Source organism: Pyrus communis, chromosome 8 (assembly GCF_041283825.1).
Source record: "Pyrus communis isolate YQ-2024b chromosome 8, ASM4128382v1, whole genome shotgun sequence".
NCBI classification, from domain to species: domain Eukaryota; kingdom Viridiplantae; phylum Streptophyta; class Magnoliopsida; order Rosales; family Rosaceae; genus Pyrus; species Pyrus communis.
The window spans coordinates 5,059,859-5,084,513 of record NC_142572.1 but is presented as its reverse complement, the minus strand read 5'-3'; the positions used below and the strand labels follow the sequence as shown (position 1 = coordinate 5,084,513).

At 36.3% G+C, this 24,655-nt stretch overlaps 2 protein-coding genes across 2 annotated transcripts; both read left to right on the top strand.

The window, feature by feature from the left end:
- The first annotated feature begins 5,092 nt into the window (after nucleotides 1–5,092).
- On the top strand, nucleotides 5,093–9,071 carry LOC137717261 (phospho-2-dehydro-3-deoxyheptonate aldolase 1, chloroplastic). Its single transcript, XM_068456568.2, has 5 exons — nucleotides 5,093–5,844; nucleotides 6,043–6,320; nucleotides 7,092–7,368; nucleotides 7,455–7,700; nucleotides 8,619–9,071. Exons 1-5 carry the CDS (start codon nucleotides 5,293–5,295, stop codon nucleotides 8,883–8,885), a joined length of 1,620 nt encoding a protein of 539 aa, XP_068312669.2. The 5' UTR covers nucleotides 5,093–5,292; the 3' UTR covers nucleotides 8,886–9,071.
- A 5,627-nt stretch (nucleotides 9,072–14,698) lies between these two features.
- LOC137717140 (lysine-specific demethylase JMJ21) lies at nucleotides 14,699–23,345 on the top strand. Its single transcript, XM_088698952.1, has 16 exons — nucleotides 14,699–15,263; nucleotides 15,410–15,520; nucleotides 15,613–15,668; nucleotides 15,792–15,934; nucleotides 16,891–17,088; nucleotides 17,179–17,378; nucleotides 17,933–18,032; nucleotides 18,134–18,694; nucleotides 18,945–19,067; nucleotides 19,895–19,975; nucleotides 20,045–20,376; nucleotides 20,500–20,757; nucleotides 21,579–21,663; nucleotides 21,793–22,018; nucleotides 22,359–22,527; nucleotides 23,026–23,345. The coding sequence occupies exons 1-16, from the start codon at nucleotides 15,115–15,117 to the stop codon at nucleotides 23,177–23,179; spliced, it is 2,946 nt and encodes a 981-aa protein (XP_088555078.1). The 5' UTR covers nucleotides 14,699–15,114; the 3' UTR covers nucleotides 23,180–23,345.
- Nucleotides 23,346–24,655: the final 1,310 nt, after the last annotated feature.

Sequence of the window (24,655 nt, the reverse complement as noted above, 5' to 3'; positions counted from 1 at the left end):
TCTTTTTTTTTACCATTAAATTTGATCTCATTTGATCAAAGCCATAAGATTATAAGTAAAAAACAAAACAAGTTTGAAATATGACAGTTTGATGGGTCCAGAATAATTTAAGTTGGCTTAAATCCTGGGAAAAATCTAGCTCAGAGATATATTTTCTCCCCATGACTTATTTTAGCCCAGTGGTTGGAAAACTGGTGGGAATCTAGCCCACATCACTAACACTTGATAGAAAAATATTAAAAAATTAAAAAGGTGTGGGGGAAGTAATTCGGGTGTGCGAATATAATCTCCCTTAGAGCTTATATTTAAGCTTTATCTCATGGGTTGGAAATGGTCATATAGTTTCAAATTTAGATGATTTTTGGTACACATGACTTTTGAGAGAAGACTTAAATTATAGATTGTTCAAATCGTTGAAATACATTACGAAAATAGGCTCCACAAAAACTTGTGTCAAAAGTTACTTAGAAAACTAGTGACACACATTTTCTTCCTAATGTGTGAAGACATTGTCCAAGTTCCAATTGAGATTCATGACTTCAGATTGTTAGGCATTGAATTTTTTACAGACTTGACCGGAGATTCAATAGTTATGAATATCGGTCGATGCTCCGTGCGGTTCGTTTAATAATTTGCGCACGTGTAAAGTAGAACGGCAAATAGCATGGACGAGATTCATGACCGTTGGAAGACTTCCAACATGTACGCCAATCAGAGACGCAAGCTGGTGAGATCGACCTCGTGCCATCACCAACACCGCTCTGTCGCGCTGCCACCAAGCTACCTTCCAAACCCAAACCTCAAGAATTCCTGCACGCTTATAACGAAAGCCATCGGAATATGCCAAGTCATGTGCCAAGTTGATGGACACGTGTCGAGTGTAGAGAGAGGTGTTGTGTGATGGGGTAGGAGAGGTCGGACCGAGAGGACTGTAGCGTGGAAGTCGAGGAGGGTAGGTGGGTGACTTTGACAGTTCTTTATTCTATTTTTTTTTTTTAACGAAAGATATTATTACATTAAAAATGTAAAAAACAGATTAAATCTCACAATATACTATTAATAATATGATTTAAATTCGTGTTTAACAAAAAAATTAAACTTAAAACTTCTGAGGTGGGTGACCTGGACATTTCTTCATTCTATTTTAAACACCTTTTTATTTTATTCCAATCCGAAAAAATAAACATTAATTTTATTTCTATTGTTAAATATTTCCTAAATTAATGTAAATTCTACAGAACCATATGGTTTTTCCTTGGCTCGGCTCGGCTCAGCTTATTTTAATTTGCCTTTCATTTCTTTTTTAACTTTCAAACCTTTTTTTTTTTTTTTCACTTGAGGAAATAAAACATGGTTAGACTTGACCAAGACTCTCACAAAAAATAAAATAAAATTTTCCAATTACTACCATTTTTTATCTTTTTAATAAGCTTTCCCACCCACTTAGTACTACTGCATAATGGTATTCCTCTTTATTTGTAAGTGAGATGTCTTAGGTTTGATTATTACCAAATACAAATATGAATCACATTATTGCAAGCCCATTATGAGTGAGAAGTCTTAAGTTCAATTTTATATTTATAAATTCATTGAATCCAATGGTTAAAATCTAGTATAATCAAATCCTACGGTAAAAAAAAAAAAAAAAAAAAAAAAAAAAAAGATCTAACAATTCAAATTTAAATCCCACGATTAAAATATTTATAAAAAAAAAATCTTCATGTGTTTCATATTCTTTCATAGTGTTCCACGAGTTTCATGGTGTTGTTCAGTGATTTTTCAATATTTATTAGAATCTAAATATTTTTAGATTAAAATGTTCATAAAATTAAATTTTGATAGTCTACACAATTTTTTCCTGAAATAAAGTTACTTTAAGAAAAAAATTATCCTAAATTCTTTCTTTAATAATGCGGGCCAAAATTTTAACCCATAAGCATTGAAACATAAAAACTATTTCTAGATTAAAACCTAAATTGACCATGAGGACCGCACCCTTGGTTTGTAAAGTATACATATGAAACACATTTTTTATAACGTAATACAACATAAACTATACAATTTGCAATCCATAATTAGCCATGGAACTTTTTTTTTTTTTTTTTTTTTTTTTTTTTTGAGAAGAAATGATAGTGATTTATTCATCAAAAATCAAGAAAGCATATAATCTTGTAGAAGAACATCTGACAATGAATCTGAAGGTTCCTCGAACTAACAAGAATTGAAATCAGAGGACAAGGCCAACTTGACCATACAGAGCACCGCAACATTTGCAGATCGATGAACATGACAAACCTTAGATTCAACAAAGACTCTCATACCCTCTCTGATGTCCTCAACCAAAAGATCAGTAGGCGATGAGCCCTTCTTCAAGTTACCGATGTCTTAAACCACCTACAGGGTGTCAGTCTCTAAAACGACATGCTACCAGTGTCGCTGCACAGCCCATAGAATCCCATCCCGAGCAGCCATAAGTTCAACCATTTTGGGGTTAGTCGCGTGTGGTAATTTTCAGACAAAATCTCCAGCATAGCTACCAACTTCGTCACAAAAACTACACCAATGCCCACCAAATTCACAGCAAAACAAAAAAAATCCATCAATCTTTATTTTTACCCATCCAGAAGGGGAGGACACCAGCGGGATGGTGAGGGCAAAGGTTTGGGAGGGAGAGCAGGTTGGGCTTTGAGGAAATCAAGCAAAAAAAGATTGGCCATATAGCCAACCAAAGCAGGGTTCTCGAGTTTATCCTCCCATAGTAGCGTGTTTCTGGCCTAGCAAATTGAGTGAATGAGCACCAAAAACAGATTGTGTTGATCTGCAGAAAGTGAGGCCATGCAATGATAGAACCACTCACAAAACTAGGTTGAGACGCCATGAGGGACGACAAGGTTCAAGTTGGCAACGAGGTCGACAATGCGGGTGAAATGACAAGAATTAAACACATGTAGCACCGACTTCGGAGATGAACTTTAAAAAATACAGGTGTTGTCCACCGCCACCCCTTTGGTTAACAGCGCTGAATGGATAGGGAGTACATTATGGCAAGCTCTCTAAACGCACATCTTGATTTTACCCAGGAACCTTAGCTTTCCATATGGAATTCCACATCAGACCAGCTGGAATACTTGCAGATAGTGTAGATAGTGAATCCCGCATATAATAGGCAACTTTGTAGGCACTCTTATTCGAAATAAAACACATTTGGAATCATAGTGCCACATTAATATATCCAGGGGAAGCCTTCCGCTTAACGGAATAGAGAGAATTAAAGCCGCATCACCTGGAGGAAATAAAGCATTGATCAAATCTGCCTTCCACGGTGATGTTTCTTTATCAATCAGATCCAAGACCCACTCAATAGCACATCCGTCAGGGCGGGAACAGAGAGGTCGAAACAAGTGGAACTGCGGAAGCCATTGGTCCTGCCAAATGCAAATGGAGCATCCATTGGTCCATAATTAGCCATGGAACAAAATCTTAAGGAAAAATTAAGTTTTCATTGCTCTTTTTGCTACTCCATTGATTAACCTTTTCAATTTTTTATCAAGGTCCTTAGGTTTTAATAGATGTCATTAATTATTTCAATAACAAAATATTTTTTATTTCTAAATATATTCATTTATTGTTAGAAATGTTACATATGGTATATTTATATTTATGGCTAAATTTTTAATCATATATATATATATATATATATATATATATATATATATTAGTTTGTACCCATTTTTAATTTGCAACTCTTTTTAATTTCTACCAATTTTAATTTAGTTTTAATTTGTACCCATATATTTTTTTTTTCTGCCCATATTTTTTTAACTTATTTGTACCCATTTTTAATTTTACTAAATGTACCCATGCTAATTATATGTATTTATTTTATGTTTTAAAATATATCAATAGTTATTTTTTAAAATATGTTAATAATTATGTGGGTACATTTTTTTTTCTATAATTTTGTGAAGAACAATATTACTCTATTATTGATTTTTAAGTATTTATTATATTTTAAAAATATTATTTGAATTTGTTTAAATTTCATAATTTGTGGGACATTAAATGCATAAATGCATAAGTTAAATCTCTTAAATGATGCTAAGGACATCAATCAAAATATTTAAACAAATAAGGTTTTAGTTTAACAATTAGGTTGATTAAAGATCGGAACCAAAATGACCCAAATCTTAATTAGCCATATATCACGATTTTAATTCATTTATCAGTTGAATAATGTAATTCATCTTTAGAGATAAAGTCTTCGATGGAATACCTCAAACAAATTGAGGTGATAGCTTTTTACATTTATTATTTCAAATGATAAACTGATTTATTAATGCTCAAATGCAAATAAAAACGTCAACATCATCAACTGAAATGTTAGAGAGCTAAATCGCAAGTGGTATTCCTCTTCTCAAAAGTAACTTACCAATTCAGTTGACATTTTTTTATAAAATCCCCTCAATTTTTTTCGAAAATATTTCAAACAGGTTGAGGTAAGTGTAAGTATTCACCTATAGATTCGAATTTAAGAACATTTCGATTGAGAGAGCTTTGTTCCATGCTCACTTTTGTAATTATTAAGAGCTACCCATGTGGTTCTTTTTTGGTGCACATTTTCCACGCACAAAAACAAATAATAGTACAGATTAATGAATGAATGTTTAAAAATCTAATTCAGCTCGGCTTCCAAAACCCAAAACATGCACCTTACCTACCCTCTTTTTTTCTGTCGAATCGTAAAAGAATATAAGGGAATATTCTTGTTTCTCTTTTTAAGAGAAAGAAATGTGCATCACTCTATTTATCATGCTTGAATAAATTTAAATAAATTTTAAAATATGATGAGTGAAAATACATCAAAAATTTGAAGGAAAAAAACTTTTTATTTTTATTTTTTATAAACGATATTATTTATATTAAGAGGAAGGATAATTGGTTTAGCCTTTTAATAAATTAGCAAAAACAAAAAAACCAAAAAAAAAAAAAAACCACCTACTACTTACTGTGCAAAAGTAAATTGACTTTTACCCAAAATTGTTGAAACGCTTAATTCCAAAAATACCCTTCCAACAACCCGCAAAACCCCGGAACAACCCACACTCGTCCCCTCAACTGCCCAACACCGCATCTCTCTGTAAAGACACCCTGTTTTCCTATAAAAGCCCTCCCAATTTCCTTTTCCTTCCTCAGGTACCCTCTGAGATTTCTCTCTCCAATCTCATTGTACCTTCACACCAAATAGAAAAAGGAAAAAAAAAAAAGAAAAAATCTTCAGAAAATCTAACAAAAATGGCGCTCACAAGCAGCAGCGCTCTGATTCCCACCAAATCCGGCTTCGTTCAAGGTCAGTCTCTCTTACCCTTTTCCAGAACTCACCAACCCTCTCTGCCCATCAAGTCCGTCTGGCCAATCGTCGCCGTCCACGCCGCCGAGCCAGCCAAGAACCCAGTTGTCTCCGATAAGCCGCCGAAGCAGCAGGCTGCTCAGACGGCGTCTTCTTCTTCTTTGGCGACGAAGCACAATGCAGTTCCGGCGAAATGGAGCTTGGAGACATGGAAATCTAAGAAGGCGCTGCAATTGCCGGAGTACCCGAATCAGGAAGATCTCCAGTCGGTGCTTCGGACCCTCGATTCGTTCCCGCCTATTGTGTTCGCTGGTGAGGCGAGGAACCTGGAGGAGCTTATCGGAGAGGCCGCCATGGGAAACGCGTTTCTTCTTCAAGGTGGGGACTGCGCTGAGAGCTTCAAGGAGTTCAATGCCAACAACATTCGTGACACCTTCAGAATTCTCCTCCAAATGGGCGTCGTTTTGATGTTCGGAGGCCAAATGCCCGTCGTCAAGGTAACACTTTTTCCCAATTATACGAAATTTGCCGGTTTCTATGTTGTTTCAATGAAAGTTCAGTAATTTGTGAGCAAGTTTAGGGATTGAACTGAATTGTGAATCTGGGTCCATTGTTTTTGCTTGAAATTTCAGTAATATGTGTGTAATTGTGGGAATTGAAATGGATTGTGAAACTGGGTGTGGTTGTTTACATAGGTGGGAAGAATGGCGGGTCAGTTTGCGAAACCCAGATCGGATTCTTTTGAGGAGAAGAATGGTGTGAAGCTGCCTAGTTACAGAGGGGATAATGTGAACGGAGACGCCTTCGATTTAGAGTCGAGGACTCCAGACCCCCAGAGACTGATTAGAGCCTATTGTCAATCTGCTGCTACTCTCAACCTTCTCAGGGCTTTCGCTACTGGAGGTTATGCAGCTATGCAGAGGGTCACACAGTGGAACTTGGATTTCACGGAGCACAGCGAGCAAGGTGATAGGTATGTTTCTTCAGCTTTACTGTGTTAGAACTTAGATTAGTGATGAATTAAATAGAATCATGTGGCATGCACAAGTGAAATACTTAATTACTTAAAAAGTAAACTAATTTCATTAGATTTTGGTGTTTTTGGGTGTCGGTGATCACGAGTTAGTGAGTTTATGCCTATGCCCTCAGTCATTATCATTGCCTTGCCTATTTGTTTGTTCTTTCATCGAGTATATTCGTCATTTATGTGTTAAAAGACTTTTTAACCTTTTGGATCTTTTTGTGCTATGTTCTGTACCTCAAAGATATGCACATGTAAATTGCGGAATCTAGTGTTCTTTTCGCCAATGAATTTCGGGACCGCATGAGTAACCTTTAGTGCGTGTGTGGATAGCGATGGTTACATAATATCACATTGTCTGGTGGTGTTTGATGTGTTTTTCCTAATAATCCAAATTACCTGCTTTTTTAGTCTCTAATGAATAACAAGTTGTTTTCTAAAACGCAATTGTTGGAATCGTATTAATATGATGATAAGTGTACCAAGTTCTAAATGTTGATTTGGTTAGGTTTGGTATTCTACATGTTTATTAGTAATCTTGTCATGGCGGTGCCGGGAACTAGTATGTCACCTAATGACTTGTACCAAATTTTTATCCAATAATGGCATATTGGAATGTCATATTGATATGACTTGAAGTGTACCAAACTTCCAATTTTAATTTGGTTAGCTTTGGTAATAGTTCTACCTAATAACATGTGTTATCCTGATTTGGCATGTCAGATATCGGGAGCTAGCTTCCAGGGTTGATGAGGCCCTAGGATTCATGACCGCTGCAGGGCTCACAATCGATCACCCCATCATGACAACAACTGAGTTCTGGACATCTCATGAGTGCTTGCTCTTGCCTTACGAGCAGTCTCTTACTAGGTTGGATTCAACTTCCGGCCTTTACTATGATTGCTCTGCCCATATGCTTTGGGTTGGTGAGCGTACCAGGCAACTGGATGGTGCTCATGTTGAGTTCCTTAGAGGTGTTGCCAATCCCCTTGGAATCAAGGTAATTCATCTCCCGTATGATGTATATGTCCTGTTCAATCTAATTACAATGGAGGAGATCAATATGGGATCACTTTTGTGATGCAGGTCAGCGATAAGATGGATCCAAATGAGCTTGTTAAGCTCATTGAGATTTTGAATCCTCAGAACAAAGCTGGGAGGATAACAGTGATCACAAGAATGGGAGCTGAGAACATGAGGGTGAAACTTCCTCATCTTATTAGGGCAGTCCGCAGGGCTGGACAGATTGTCACATGGGTCAGTGACCCAATGCATGGAAACACCATTAAGGCTCCCTGCGGCCTCAAAACACGTCCTTTCGATGCCATAAGGGTATGATTCTTATCTTTTAGCGTTTTTCTTTATTCAACTGTTAGGTTTATTGCTCACTTGGTGTAGATTAGTCATGTGGTAATTAATAAACATGTTGGTTCAGAGCACCTAATTAGTAAATAATAAATGTTTTTGTTGAAAGCTTATAGCAGCCATGAGAACAAAAATAAATTTGATTTGGCTTGCACATTGCTTTCGTACGCATTTGTTGGTTTTGTCTAATTAGGTCCTCATTGTCATGGCACTTTCCATATTTTATTTCAGCTAAGCTTTCATGAATCATGACAACCCGCTGAGTGACTATTTGTCACAATTTTCTATTGTCTTCTTTGTCATCCACCAACATTTGCATTCAATAGAAGGCCAAATTCCTCAACCTTATAATCCACATTGTTGAAAATTTCTTTAAGTTTGTTGGGGTGGGGGCAGCCAGCTCAAGTGTCTCACTTGGTGGCCATTCTGTAACTTCAAAGACATGTTAATGATCATCTCCTAGCAAATTGACTCGTCTGATGGCGCAATGTGTAGGTGTAGTAGGTGGGAGTAGAATGTCTTGTAAGGGGTGTTGGGTATAACAGTCGATGGAAGCATTAGAAAAGCATATTCGAGCTTCGGGTTTTTATTCTTTTTATTTTTGTTGGCGGGGTTGGAGGAGAAGAGAAAATGGGGGAAAATATTGGCAAGAAGTTTTAAAATGACAATTCTGGTAGGTAAGGGATTGTTTTCAAAATCGGCTAGCAGCCTGTTTTGCGTCACAAAGCACCAATTGTCTTAGCAGGAAAAAAAAAATTGTTTTTTGTGGATTGGTGGGACATTTTATTCGTGTATATCTATCTATTTAATTTTGTGAATTAGAAATATCTGATAACAAGGATGGTTCACCTGTACTTAAAACTTTATTATTTGCTATTTGTTCAGGCGGAGGTGAGAGCGTTCTTTGATGTGCACGAGCAAGAAGGAAGCCACCCAGGTGGTGTTCATCTAGAGATGACAGGCCAGAATGTGACAGAATGCATTGGAGGTTCACGCACTGTGACATTCGACGACCTTAGCTCACGCTACCACACTCACTGCGACCCAAGGCTCAACGCCTCACAATCTCTTGAGCTCGCCTTTATCATAGCCGAGCGCCTCAGGAAAAGAAGGATCAAGTCACAGAACCCGGTCGCCACTTTAGGTCTGTAGAATGGTCTCAAGGGTTGAGAACCCTGGAAGTTATTTTATTCATCTTTTCCAAACTGCAGTGTGTTCATACGTCACTGGTGTTTAGAGATAATTTATGTTGTGTGTTGTACGTACTGGAAGTGATGGTCTGAGACTTTGAACTTTCAAGGGAAGGAAAAATAAATTAAATAATGCGTATGATTTTGACTTTGCCATGTGTGATGCATACATTTCATATGCCCCTCTTTGATATATATATATATATATATATATATATATATATATATATATATATATATAATTGTTATTAGCATTTCAAAAAATTTATTCCATATTTTAAATTTTTTATATTAAAAAAAAAAATACTGAGTGTAAAATGAGATTTTTAAAATGTCAATAACAGTTCACTATGCATATATATGTATGTATGTATGTATGTATAGAGGTGGACAAGTTGAATTGCGAAGAAGACCGCAATGCCATGTGTGATGCATACATTCATATGCTTCTCTCTGAATATATATATATATAGGAAATTGTTATTAGCACTTCAAAAATCTTGTTTCACACTTTAAACATTTTATATTAAAAAAAAAAATTACACTTATATGTATGCATAGAGGTGGACAAGTTGAATTGCGAAGAAGACCGCAAAGTTTATGAACCTTGGTTGTGGTAGGTGAAAGGCTTCAAATTCAGCTTCGTAGCCTACATCTTGGCATAAAGAGCTGTGGAGGACTTACGTGTAACTAGCTCGCCGCCACCGTCGCGTTCTGGTCGTTCTTTAAGACTTATTTAAATACGTTTGATGTCATGTCAGGTTGATTGGTACTTTGTCAAATTGACCGTTGTTGTGAGAACAAGGAGATAGATTGTTTGTCTTCCCCTTCCCATACTCTCTGTATACTCTTCTTTCTTGTGCGATCACGGTTAAATTATATTAATATTTATTTTTTATCTTATTATTTTTATTAAAAAATTAATATAAAATATTAACATGTCTTAATCGTAACCACGCAAAAAAAGAGGGCATGGGGAGGGTATGGGAAGAGGAGGGCAGACAATCCATCTCTGTGAGAACAAGGCTAAGTTTCCTGCTACTAGGATCAATTCCCGAATAATGCTAGGATTATCAAATTTGTAACTAAATAATGTGTTATTAGTCAGAAATAGGCATGTTGATTGACACTTAATTAATAATTCAATCATCAATAATCACATCATTTGATTTACATAATTTGGTCTCCTTAGCATTACCCATTTCCTATTCTCCATGTACTCACTATCTAAATCTTCACTACATCGTTAGTGTTTATTATGTCGTCATTATATAATTGTTGTGCTATCATTATGTCATGTCGTCGTTAATGAAAATGATTATGCAAGGGTAGTGCTACCTACGCACTCATTTTTACTTCTCTTAAATTTCGTTCATCGGATCGAATGAATTGAAGAAGATCAATTGCCGAAAACTAACAAAGGTGTGGGAGGTAAAAATGGGTACATAACTAGCACTTTCCTTTATGTAAATCAAATGTCAAAATATGTTTACTGTAGCTATTTTTCCTAAGATTTATCATGTGACAAGTCAAGAAAAATGTTTTTAAAAAATGGCTAAAATGATTAGAAATCAAAATCAATTGTTGAACTAATTAAAATCAAATATCGACACGAGTCCAAGTTGTAAATATCATATCGAGGATATGCTAAAAGATCATTGTAGCCAATTCCCCAAATTTTCACGAGGACGTCATTTTCTTGTAGGTGTTATTGATCTTTCTAAGTTATTGTGTTTAAAAATTTTCTTTCTTTGAAAAAAAAAATTGTTATAATATTATAATCATCATTGATCAGTTTGCCAGCTCAAATTTGTTCGGGTGCATCGGTGTATCCTACTTGTGGAGAGATTTTTCAGTCTAGAACATTACATTATATAGCATTATATAAGTAGAGATAAATTTTAAAGATAAACTTTATTCTATTTATATAATAATATGTGGTATATAATTCTGTATTCCAAGCATACTAAAGAAGAAACATTGAAAATGAGGAAATTTTTATTGAAAGGAATAGAGAGTTGTAGAGAGATGGTAAACAAAGAAGAGAATTTTTCTTTTTTCTTTTTTGCTTTGGTCCTTGGATGTCATTTTACAAGAGGGTAAAATTGGTATCGGAATTTTTATTAAAAACTGGATTTGGAAGTGTTTATCAGCACTCATTTTTAATTGTTAATGGTTAACCATGGTTATCTTATGGGTGGTCAGTGGTGGGTTGTATACACCAAAGTTTAAGCCCGACACACCAGTTTGACTTTTGAGTCCTTTTAATTGAAATCCAAGTGGCTTTGGGCCGGATGTGGTAAGTTTTGTTCTTCTTGATTGGGGAGGGTCCATGGAAGAAAAAGAACTTCTAATGAGATTGGGCTGGCATTACGTTTAGTTGCAATCCTCAAATCAATATGGGTAACTCAAAAATGGTGTTTCTCTCCCGAACATGATTTTTTACAAGTGGGAATTTGAGATTTCCAAATGAGAGTTCTCTATTTTGATTAGAAGTGTTTTTCAGAAAGATTAGATCAGAAACAACGTTTGCAATTTCGTTACAAAATTTAGCAATAGGATCAAAGTGGATCACAATTATTAAATTCAGAAATTTTGGAATCAGAATAATCTCATAAATTTTTTTGTATCAGAATAAGTTCGGAAGACTTTGAAAAAATAAAAATTGAATATTCAGAATTTTAGAATATCTAATACATTTCAATTTCCATTCCAAAGTTTTTGAAAATATTCAGATTCAAAATTTTTAGGTTTCGATTAAAAAAATTTACAATTAAAAAAAAAACAACATTGCAACTTGCACCTCTAATTCCAATCCAATTATCTATACTAAACGAACAAACGTTTTTTCCCTTCCCATTTTTCGAGAGGTTTAAAAAATAAATGAGGCTACTTAGTACTACGGTCTAGTGGTATTTCTATTCACTTGTAAGTGAGAGGTTTTAAATTCAATTCTCACCAAAGATGAATTTGAAGCACATTACTGCTAGCTCATTGTGAGGCTAAGCTCACCCTCTCCCTTACTGTAAATCATATCGTTTGTTCAAAAAAAATAATGATAAATAAGAGATGAGGCAAATTTCGCAAACTCTACAACAGTTTGGGGATAGTGAGCAAAAATTTAGGTGCAATAAGAGGAATATAGGAAAACGTTAGGAATATCACATATTTGAATTAGCAAAAATTACACATAGAGTATACTTTTAATACTTAATTTTATATTGAGATAACACTTTTTAAATATTTCAAGGGGAGACAAAAAATAATAAATACGAAAGATGACATCATTTGTTTTTTTTTTCTCTGGAGTTTAACTTACGAAAATACCCTTTATTTTTTGTATCTTTTCACACCTATCTCTCCAGCATTGAAGTTGTTTGTGCCACCTAGGCGCCTTATTTCTCGGGGTTCAAACTTGAAAGAGATGATGTAGTATGTGGAGGTTGGGCATCCACACCCTTTTTTGCCACAAGAATGAGCTTCTCATCGTTAGTTGAGGTTGATTAGTACAAAAGCTAAAACAATTATAGTTACACTTGGGAATGAGACTTTAGAAAACCTAATTCAAATTTATTTGTTTCATCAGGTACATCAAATATGCCCTCAAACTTTTTAAAATGATAAAAACAAAAAAAAATTAATCCAAGTGAACAAAAGACCAAATTACAAAACAAGCGTCAATCTTATATCATTATAAATTTGGACATCGTTCAATCAACTCGCAAAGGACTGAATACATAATGGAGCCTACATGTGACATTCCACATCGCCCAGGGGAGTGATCCTTATATGTATATTCCCATCTCTACCTAGCACGAGGCCTTTTGGGAGCTCACTGGCTTCGGGTTCCATCAGAACTCCGAAGTTAAGCGAGTAGCGCGCGAGAGCAATCCCATGATAGGTGACTCACTAGGAAGTTCTCGTGTGAGTCCCCAGAAACAAAACCGTGAGGGCGTGGTCAGGGCCTAAAGCAGACAATATCATGCTACAGTGGTGGAGCAGGCCCGGGATGTGGTGGACCCCGGGCCGGGATGTGACAATTTGGTATCAGAGCCTAACCCTGGCCGTGGTGTGCGGATGAAGACGTCGAGCCCCTAAGGGAGGTGGATTGTGACATCCCACATCGCCCAGGGGTGTGATCCTTATATGTATATTCCCATCTCTACCTAGCATGAGGCCTTATGGGAGCTCACTGGCTTCGAGTTCCATCGGAACTCCGAAGTTAAGTGAGTAGCGCGCGAGAGCAATCCCATGATGGGTGACCCACTAGGAAGTTCTCGTGTAAGTTCTCAGAAACAAAACCATAAGGGCGTGGTTGGGCCCAAAGCGGACAATATCATGCTACAGTGGTGGAGCGGACCCGGCATGTGGTGGACCCCGGGCCGGGATGTGACACTACACAAGAGAAATTAAATTAATACACAGTGATTAATTTAATTTGAAGGAGAATGTTACTGAACTTTAAAATTAATTTGATTGATAAAAAAGTAAATTCTTTGGAACTTACAAACACCGAGTAAATATCAATCTAACCCAACCCAACACAAACTAGGCTTCCCCATTTACTAATTCTTCTAAAACTATATAAACTTATTATATTAAAAATATATATATATAATTGATTCAATTTCGTGCTCCACGATGCTCTTGATTCTTCTGTACCCCTCACCTCCCTCACATGAGTAAGAAAGTTGCATATTTTTATAATAAAAAAAAAGTATTAAAGTCAATTAAGTTGCATAATGTTTTTTTAAAAGTAAAAAAGTATATAAAACTGATTTTACATGTATTTGAAAGTGATTCTGCAAAAATGATCAAAGACAGTTTGAACCGATTCTGCAAAAATGGTAGAGAACGTGCTAAATTGATTTTGCAAAAATGGTCGAAGACAGGTTGAACTAATCCTGCAAAAATGGTCGAAGACGGATTGAACTAATTCTACAAAAATGGTCGAAGATGGATTGAACTGATTCTGCAAATAGTCGAGGAATTGATTCTGCAAGAAAGACTAGTTGAACTGATTCTACAAAAATGATCGAGGACAGGTTGAACTGATTCTGCAAATGGTCGAGGATGAGTTGAAATGATTCTGCAAAAATGGTCAAAGACAGGTTGAACTGATTTTGCAAAAATGGACGAGGACAGATTGAATTGATTTTGCAAAAATGGTCGATGACGGGTTGAACTGATTCTGTAAAAATAGTCGAAGACATGCTGAACTGATTCTACAAAAATTGTCAAAAACGGGTTAAACTGATTCTGCAAAAATGATCCAGTACTGATTTAACTGATTATAGTAATAAATGATACAATACATATAGTTTCAAAACTTGTTCTGCATCAATGGTCGATGATTGGTTGAGCTTATGACATATATTAATTTTGTTAGAGTTGTAAGAGCTGAGTTCTATTAAAAGCCTAAAATATTAGGGGTATGATTGGTATTTTAAAACATTTTTTTCATGTTTTTGGGTTAGGTTTTAATTATTTCTATATTTGTGTCTATGCTTGACATGTTTAAAAAATAATAAAATTCCTTGAAATATATTAAAAATTATTGTCACTATATATAAAGCCTTTGAATTACATTAGTGTATCATTTGAAATATTTTTTAATGAAACAAGAAAATTCCGATTCTGAAATTTTTTCAAGAAAAATTACTACGTAGTTCATTCGACTTTATTCACAACACCGTTTTATGTGATTCAAAAATATGATGTGTATATAACACTATTTATTTTTACCTCATACATCTTTATTAATTTCTTATCGTTGTTCTTGTCCAAATCATTTAATCTAAAAGTCAAAAATTAAAAATAATGAATAAAAAGTAAAAATAAGCCCACCACCTATATTCTCGCTCATCTGAAACCCCACCCGCTCCGCCGCGCGAATCTTTGGTCCACCCAACAGGGGCAAAAACCGGATCAAACAAAAAGGCAAGGGAAGGGAAAATTCGAAATGGCGTGAAAAGTCCGCGTAGCGCGTACACAGGAAAAACCACACGCCTACGTCGACGCGGCAAAATCCGATTGCAAATCTCCCAACAAAAAACCCAAAGCCCCTTGCCTCTCCCTCGTTCCATTTGCATACTCGCCCACTCGCAATTTCAACGAACGCACACCTTCTCTTCCTCCGAATTCCAATTCACTTGCTTTGTTTTGTTGTTCTCCGCAATCTCCAATCTCCAATGGAGAATTCTCAGCCCCACGCGTTAGGGCTCACGGATCGCCGGCCGGCCGCTCTCGGAGATTTCCGAGTCCTCCCTGACGACCTCATCTGCGACATCCTGGAATACCTCCCTCATCGCGACGTCGCTCGCCTCGCTTGCGTTAGCAGGTTCCCGCTTGAATTTTGAATTTTGGAATTTTGATGTGCAATTGGATGTGAAATGTTTCTGTTCTGATTTCAAGTTAGCGTTTTGGTCTTTGATTTTAGTTTAATCGAATTTTATTGGATTTTTTTCTGCCATTTGGAATTTGCAGTGTGATGTACATACTATGCAATGAAGAGCCACTTTGGATGAGTTTATGCCTCAGCAAAGTAAATTGTCCGCTCCAGTATAAAGGCTCGTGGAAGAAGACGGCACTTGATTTGTACGAATGGGAGTTTATGCTGTGCTTATCTATTCACTGTGCATTGTTTTTTATCGGAATTTGAATTCGAGTTACTGTATTTTTGGATGCAGGGAGCATGTACCATATGAATGCGACAAGGCTGGCAGAAAACCACTTTATTTTGATGGTAATGGATGTCATGTCTTTCGAATACAAGTCCCCTTTTATTCTCTGCTATTGAAAATCTTCTCAGGATGAGCTCCTTTATAATTTCCCGCTGACGGTTTTGGTCGTTTCGTATTTTATGCAGGATTCAACTCATTGTTCTTGTACAGAAGATTATACAGGTGCTATACCACATTGGATGGTTTTGCTTTTGACGATGGGAATGTGGAAAGGAAGAAAGACCTCACTTTGGAAGACTTTTCTCGTGACTATGATGGAAAGAAACCGGTACAGTGATGAATAATGATGATTCATTTTTGAATCATAATATAGGCGGAATTAACAGTGGAAAAATAGTTCTATCTTCTTCCCATTGATCATATGCGGACGCAGTCTTCTGTTAAGTTTTAGATTTGAGAAAAAAGGATGCTCTTTCACATGGACCCCTTGGATGCACCATACCCGAATGTGTGCTGAGTTTTTAGAAATGAAAGGAGAAATAGTTTCTTTTCTATTTTAAAGAAACTGATTTTCATGTTGGCCACTGCACATTGAAACTTTGCCCCACCATTCTACCCTACTGCTAATTCTATTCTACCATATCATACCCTCCATTACCATCCCCTCGGCATCATCACTAGCATGTGTACAACATTAACCCCTATCTATAACCGACCACATTACCACAGTCATTACCATAATACCATTTTACACACTGCATTGGATGTCACTATTCACTACCACAGCCTGCCACGTCTGTTGGCAAAGGAACCAATAAACCCCTTTAAACCTTAAATCACCAGCGTCTCTATGCCTGCATTGGCCATGCTTCTATTTTCACAGCTTAAAAATATTCACTCTCCCCCAATAACCTAAAGTTTCCCACCACTCTCTCATCAACCAATTTCACAAGTTATAGCATGTCTGAATTAGTTTTTTTTTTTTTTTCTTTCCCCTGAGCAGTTTTTAACTTTTTAACTACACTTGGAACCTGAAGATTCAGATTTTGATTGTGGTCACTATTTGTTAGTGTTTTCTACAGTATTCATTTTATTCTCAGAGAATAAAAGGGAAACAGAGATGAAAACCTGGGGTTTGTCCAAATTTGACCTTTTTCTTATTCTTGATGTTCTTGTACTATTGAGAATTTTGAGTTGCAAATCGGTAATCAAGATTAGTATGCTGTTTATTCTACACATTGGTTGTTTGTGTTATTCACATAGGTCACTGTCAACACTTATCAGGTTTTGCTTACTGGATTAGCTGATGCTTGGCCTGCAAGGCATACATGGACATTTGACCAGTTATTGCAGAAATATGGAGATACAGCTTTCAAAATTTCTCAAAGGAGTGCTCGTAAAGTCTCAATGAAATTCAAGGATTATGTTTCATACTTGAAAATTCAACATGATGAGGATCCCCTATATATTTTTGACCACAAGGTGCTCAATGGTTCTGTGTGTCTGTATTGAATATATATATATATATATATATATATTTTTTTTTATCTTTAATGTAACTTTTTAAAGCAGTTTGGAGAGGTTGCACCTGCCTTGTTGAAAGATTACAGCGTGCCTTGTCTATTTCAAGAGGACTTTTTTGATGTTTTAGATGGAGACAAACGACCACCATTTAGGTGGCTCATTATTGGGCCACAGAGGTCTGGTGCCTCCTGGCATGTTGATCCAGCTCTGACCAGTGCCTGGAATACGCTACTAGTTGGCCGTAAGAGGTAAAATTCGACTTTGTTCTCAAAAGCTCATGCATTTAAGAATATGGTATCTTTACAGCTTATGCTGTGCTAGTTGGGGGGCCTGGGTTTAATAATACTGTTCCATTTTGTGTAATTACTGCATTTGTTCTGCTTCTTCCCTGTTCAAGTTCCTCCATTAGTCCAAAACTGTTTCTAAATTTATACCAATTACATAGTCTCTTTGTTGCTTTTTATTTTGTCCAGGTTGAATTTGACTTAACGATATTCTATTTTGTTGTTTTCCAACTCCTCCCAAGTTCTACTCACTCTTACAGTTAATGGATAGGATAGCTCATGATCTTACATCTAAAGCATGAGGATATGCTAACTCAACAAGACTTGAGAATATCATCAACATATTTATTTAATGCATCCCATAAACCACATAGTTTCTGTCCTCATAGTTATTACACCATATATCATTCCCCTTTTGTCAAATCGGCCGAGTACTGTTTTTCTCTTCGATTCTTTTCTTCTTTCTTTTTTGCCCTTTTTGAATTAAATAACTGAGGTCAAGTTTGCATTTTGTGAAGGTGGGCCCTGTATCCTCCAGGAAGAGTACCACTAGGTGTCACGGTACATGTAAACGAAGAAGATGGTGATGTCAATATCGAAACTCCATCTTCACTGCAGGTATTTTATTCAGATATTCTAATCCTCTGTGATTTTTCATATGTTCTATTGTGGTTTTAAAGTTTGCTGTTATTGGTTCTTTTTTTTTTTGTGTGTTTCAGTGGTGGCTAGATTTTTATCCACTTCTTGCTGATAAAGACAAACCAATAGAGTGTACCCAACTTCCAGGGGAAACGATTTTCGTTCCAAGTGGATGGTGGCACTGTGTCCTAAATCTGGAACCAAGTATTGCCGTTACCCAGAACTTTGTAAATCCCAAAAATTTTGAATTTGTGTGTTTAGACATGGCACCTGGTTATCATCAGAAGGGAGTTTGCCGTGCTGGATTACTTGCACATGAAGAAGGAATTTCAGATGATGCCACAAATAATAAAGAGGATTCTGGTATCTCTGATCCAATTAGGAAAGTGAAAAGAGTCAGGACTCTTGAACCTGGAGAAAAAAAGAATGCTGATGTTGATTCTAATGACCATGATTTACAACAAAGAAGTTACCAGGGGTTTTCTTATGACATAAAATTTTTAGCCATGTATCTGGATAAAGAGAGAGATCACTACAACTCTCCTTGGAGCTCTGGCAATTGCATAGGACAACGAGAAATGAGAGAATGGTTATTTAAGCTTTGGTTTGCAAAAGCAGGAATGAGAGACTTAATCTGGAAGGTACTTCTACTTGTTAGCCTATTCTTCATGCTTTCCTTATTGGCTTTTATACCAATTAATGAAGTGGTTGCCGGTATAATATATTTAAGAGTCCTAGAAGAAGATAACAAGATTTCTAAACGGGATTTAATTTATAAAGTGGTAGATCCTTTGCCAGTGACATACATTCCCCTCCACAGTCCGTAACTATCATGTTTGCTTGCACTTTTACATATATGGTAAACCACTTATTTCTTGCTGTGAATGTTAGGGAGCTTGTCTTGCATTAAACGCGGGGAGATGGTCTGAATGCCTGTCAGAAATTTGTGCATTCCATAATTTGCCTCATCCAGCAGAAGATGAGAAGCTTCCCGTTGGCACGGGTAGCAATCCTGTAAGTTGAAGTTTATTAAATTGGAAAGTTTCTGCATATCTGTTAATGTCTTCATTTGTGGAGTGAACATATTGCTCCTATACTACTGTTGTTAGTATCTTGAACTCATAGTTTTAACTCTCGCTCTCTCACTTATTTTAAAGAGAAACGATACTGAAGCATGAAATCTTTGTACAATGTGCGAATAAGGAATCCATAATCGAATTACGTGGAGCTAGAATAACATATTATCTGACAAAAAGACCTAAACCCTAAAGAATGAACACTCATGAAGAATAATGATAAGGTCGCGAATACCCTTGAATTTGTTGGTCAACTAAGCTGTGGGTGAGCAGGGGTTCAGGATTGGATCACTAGCAAAGCTCAAATACCAGGAAGGAATTCTATTTTTCGTATTCTCAAGTTTGAATTCTGACTTAACCCCTTGAAGCTGTCAGTTATTTTGTTGCCTCTTATATGAGATAATATGACCAATGGCTAGTCATGTCCCAACAGAAGAAATCAGTTTACAGTAGGCCTCAGAGCATATTAAAGTAGCCATTGGAAACCACAGTACTGTATCTGTTACCTATAAGCATATTGTTAATGCGAATAATTTCACCTGGAACTTAAGCTGAGGGGATCATAGATTATGATAGATGACAAATCGTATTAGGGGAGGACCAAACTTTCTATTATTAATTTTCTCGATTCATTAGAGTCGAAGTTTTGGAGTTCATATAGTCCTAGGGTATTACATGAAAAAAAATGTGTTGAGTATTAGGTAAATAGATGATTATGTCCAGCCTGGAGATTCTCTCCTTATGCCTCTTAATCATTTCCAACAGGTTTATCTCTTCAGCGACTGCGTAGTCAAAATTTTTGTTGAAGAAGGGCTGGAAAGATCACTTTATGGTCTAGGCACAGAGGTACTATCTTTTAATTGTTTTCTTGCAGCATTTTTTACATACATCTGACATTTTAGTACGCCATTGCAGCTAGAGTTTTACAATCTCCTATGCAAAGTCAACTCCCCTCTGAAAAATCACATGCCTGATGTTTTGGAAAGTGGGATCATTTATCTTGAGAATGGAATTTACAGAATTATGCCATGGGATGCCAAAACAGTTCCTGATGTGATTGCCAGATGCAATCTTATTCCTGAGAAGTTAAATGCAGATGTTTGTCCTTTTGGCGTATGGAGTAAGAAACAGTTTAATTACAGAAAGGCCGGGATGCCAACAAATGAAACCATCGGCTCACCTGAATGCAGAAGAATATGGCCATATCTTATAACAAAACGATGCAAAGGAAAAATATATGCAGAGTTGTAAGTGAAGTTAGTGTATAAGTTCATTCTTGTAGTTCAACTGCTGCTCAAGAATTTTCATTCCTGATATGTTAGAGGATACATTAGCATAGCTCTTTAATTGGTTTTGGTTTGTTTTCACAGAAGAGATACGATTTCATTGGAAGGCGCACTGAACTTAGCATCCTTTCTGGGAGAGCAGCTCCGCAACCTCCATCTCTTGCCTCAACCACCTCTAAGCATCTCAACTTTTTTGGATATTGAACAAGAAATAGATATGCCTTTAACTAATGGTTTTATGGAGGCTGTTCAGGATAAATCAGAAGTTCCAGCTGAATGGAATATTTTCATCAGAACTCTATTCAGGAAGAAGAAGGATGCCTCAAGTCGCTTGAGTAAATGGTATTTTTATGCCTATCACAAGACGGGTTTTACTTTTCAGAATTTGTTTAATTTACTGTACTGATAATATTCTACTCTACACCTTATTTATTGTGCCTGTTGATGATATACTACCTGTGGTGAACTCAAAACGCGATTGGAGAACTAGTACAAATAAAAAGACACCATTCTTAATAGGTGTGATTGTTGTAGATGCTAGGTCTTGTCAATTAGTTCTGATAGCATACTATAACTTAGATTTTCAATTCATAGCTTTAGTTAATCAGTTGCAGGTGTTGACTGTCATATTGTCATAGTAATGGTGACAGGGTTGGGTTACTTTGATGGATGGTCTAGAAAAGGTTGACTGGCTGGATTATCCCAAAGGTTAGGGACATTATTAGATATTCAAGTTGAAGGTATTGAGTCTTGATGGTGATTATCAATAGCCTGAGTAAGCGCATGGTGTTTCAATCAAATCTTTCACTTTCAGACTTAGTTGAAAGTACTGTGCTAATTGCTAAAGCACATTGTTTTCCTATGCATATGGTTCATCCAGATTTATATATCTTACACATGCCACACATGTTCTTTGTTTCCTGTTTTTGCGTGTTGCATTGCATGTATTTTTTGGGCGTTAGTGGGTATAGGTTTGATGTCTTGTGATGTTCCAGAACTGGGTTTTACCGACCGAGAGATTTTATTGAATCTATTGTTCTTCAGTACATGTAGTGGTGGTCAAATGTATTTATTAGTGTAATCTGAGTTCCAATATGTTTTAAAACATAGTACGAGATTATCTAACTGGGACAGCTCTTAAGTATCTGGGTTTCAATATGCAGGGGAGATCCAATTCCTACCACACTAATCGAGAAAGTCGATGAATACTTACCAGATGATTTGGCCAAGTTCCTTCACATATTCGAGGTTTTTACCCCACCCCAATCTGTCATAAACATGTCAAGATCGGTTTCTCAATTATAATAATTTAATGTAGATCACTCTCTTTCAAAACCATACATATGCTTGGTCTTATTTGACCATATACGGTTTCAGGATGAAAATGGCTTAAACAAGGTGGGTAAACTTTGTTCCTGGATACACTCAGATATTATGGATGATAATATTCACATGGAACCATGTGGTGCTAATTCTTGCCTGATTGAGAACACCAAAGACAATGGCCTGGTAACCAATGGTTCAGTGAATGGAAATGGCATCAGTGCAGGGACTAAATCATGGCGTCCTAGCCACATTCTTGATTTCAGTGATCTTTCTATAGGTTGGTATTTATTTGAATTAGTGTTCAATGTGTTGTTCTGTACTTGCTTCATTGCATTACTTAAATTATATGTTATTTCTTTTTATCTTTTCCATGGTTAATCTTTTTTCCACTGCATTCTTTACTATGCGATGCTGGCTATTTTTACCATGTGCATAGTTATCCTTGTTAATGATCGTCATAACGCATATTTATAAAGTATTATATAGTTAATATATATCTTTAATTGGATTAAGTCTTCATATCGAATCACATTCCAACATCGCTCGGTTGGCTTTCTAATATGATGTTTTTGCTTGTACATGCTGTTTCCAAACTGATTCTTTTATTGCTTTCACAGGTGACCCCATTTATGATATAATACCCATATATTTGGATGTATTTAGAGGTGATGCACGTCTCCTTAAGCAACTTTTAGAAAGTTATAAACTTCCTTTAGTGAGTGCAGAATCACAGAAAAAGTCTGTTAAGGGTGGAGACAAGTTTGGACAGCTTTCCTACCACGCGATGTAAGTAACGATCTTTGTATATGCTGCTTTATCAATTTAGTTGGAAACTTACCATTTAATGCTCTTAATGTACTTTAGAAGAATTTAGGCGTTTTCTATTGTATTCATTTTTCCGTGTGTTATCCAAACATTTAGCAAACTTGAGCAAAAGGTCTGTAGGGAGGTTGCAGTGACTTAGATGTAAAGCCAGTTGACAATGCCATGAGTTTTGAAATTCTGCTAGGTAATACATCTAATAAAGAGCCAAACCGATACTCAATCGTGTCGCTCGTGTCTTGGTGCTTGAGATGGGTCTTGGCTCTTGACATGGGAAGGATTCCAGAATCTAGAACAAGTATATCCTTTGTTTCAATAGGAAAATTACAAAATTCTTATCTCTCTTCATGTCTCTATCAGTATCGTCAGTTTGTCATCTTTCGAGCTTGCATCAATGTGTTTGGTGCAAACTGTTCCCCAAAAAATGAGAGTTGGATTTATTTTGGATGATTTTGTGTGTAGGTGCTACTGTATTCTGCATGACGAGAATGTATTGGGAGCCATTTTTAGTATCTGGGACGAACTCAAGACGGCGAAAACATGGGAAGAAGTTGAGCAAGTAGTGTGGGGAGAGTTGAATAATTACAAAGGGTTTCCCCTGGATCCTAAAATTTAACACTTTTTGGAGTAGAATAGACATGATTTATCCGTACCAAGATCATTGTTTGCAGCACTGTCTGCTGCTAATTTGTTGTTTTATCACTTCATAAATCATGATATCAATTGAGCAGAAGCCAATGTACCCCCACTTTATATATACTAAAATAGGAGTTTCATGGTTATTTTGTTGTATCTGACGTGATTTATTTCCCTTCTTTTTTTGTCAAACATTATATTCATGTTATTCAGTGTAGAAATAATCAAAACATAGGCCTCGTTTGTTATACATGATTAGATTGGAATGGATAAGCTACTATTTTCAAGGTATTTTGAAAGAAGAAATGAATTTCTTTTTTATCAACTTGGAGGTAAGAAATGGATTACTCAATAAAAGTTATCCATTCCAATCCTTCCCGAACTTGATCATTTAGGTAACGTTTGGTGCTCAGGAAAAGATTGAAAAGCTCGCAAAATTTAAGGCTGGTGTTCAAATCTCCCTCCCCTTCTCTCAAACCGTTACATATTTGTGGGAGGTCACAACTAGTATGGATGACCATTATTCGTTGTACATAAGCATGTTCATCTTTCACTTCGGTTGGGCTTTTGGTACAAATTTGCCATCGTCAAGAGTGTGTAACCTTAATAAATCAGAAATGATACTGTCATGTATTTGTGTTGGGTTTTCATTTTGTTGGAGGGCATTGTTCTTGCTTGCTTGGTATGATGAGACGCGCTATTAAACATGCCACGCAATACTCGGGTTGATAAAATAATGCTCCAACTCAAACCCTAAACACTTAATAATGGTTTCTGAACAGGTAAATCATTAACGAAAAAATTGATTCTAACACACTTTCGGGTCAATGATTTTGACTTTTACACTTGATAACAAAACAACCAAGTTTAACATAGTACATTAAACAATAATTGAGAGAATAAGTATGCATCCAACACTTGAAAGGTACTCAAACAAGCAAAATACCAGAGAAGAGAAGATTTAATTCCTACAAGAAGGATTTGGGCAGTTTGTGCATCGACATAAGGAACAATTTGGTGTATGGAGTAACAAAACGATGCAAATTAAGGGAAAATATATGCAGAGTTGTAAGTTTGACCAATGTGGAGGCGACTCTGTTGGTAATGAGTTTGATACCTTATTGTGATTGTGCCCAAACCTGGTTGGATGATTTTCATTTCAACCGATTTATGTTAGATCATGTTTACTTATAAGAAATGAAGTGAGAAGAAATGGGTATCATTCCAATTCACGCGTTTACTAAAAACCAAGGAACAAAAAAATGGAGTGGGTGGGTTGGGGAAGGTATTGGCTTTTTTCCCATATACATTCTCAATCTCACCCCCGTGCCATGTAAGTAGACATGCCGTTGCTTGTTAATGCTGAAACTCTCATTCATGTTAACGCTAAATAAGAGGAGGTGGTCACGCCTTTCCTTGGAGTTGGAGGGGAACTCACGCACTCCAGAAGAGAAAT

Excerpts from the sequence above, each read along its gene's own strand:
- LOC137717261 (XM_068456568.2), top strand. The coding sequence starts at position 5,293 with ATGGCGCTCACAAGCAGCAGCGCTCTGATTCCCACCAAATCCGGCTTC. Across the intron at positions 5,845-6,042 it reads GCCAAATGCCCGTCGTCAAG|GTGGGAAGAATGGCGGGTCA; the intron begins GTAACACTTTTT and ends TTGTTTACATAG. Across the intron at positions 7,369-7,454 it reads CCAATCCCCTTGGAATCAAG|GTCAGCGATAAGATGGATCC; the intron begins GTAATTCATCTC and ends TTTGTGATGCAG.
- LOC137717140 (XM_088698952.1), top strand. The coding sequence starts at position 15,115 with ATGGAGAATTCTCAGCCCCACGCGTTAGGGCTCACGGATCGCCGGCCG. Across the intron at positions 19,068-19,894 it reads TTGGCACGGGTAGCAATCCT|GTTTATCTCTTCAGCGACTG; the intron begins GTAAGTTGAAGT and ends CATTTCCAACAG. Across the intron at positions 21,664-21,792 it reads AGTTCCTTCACATATTCGAG|GATGAAAATGGCTTAAACAA; the intron begins GTTTTTACCCCA and ends ATACGGTTTCAG.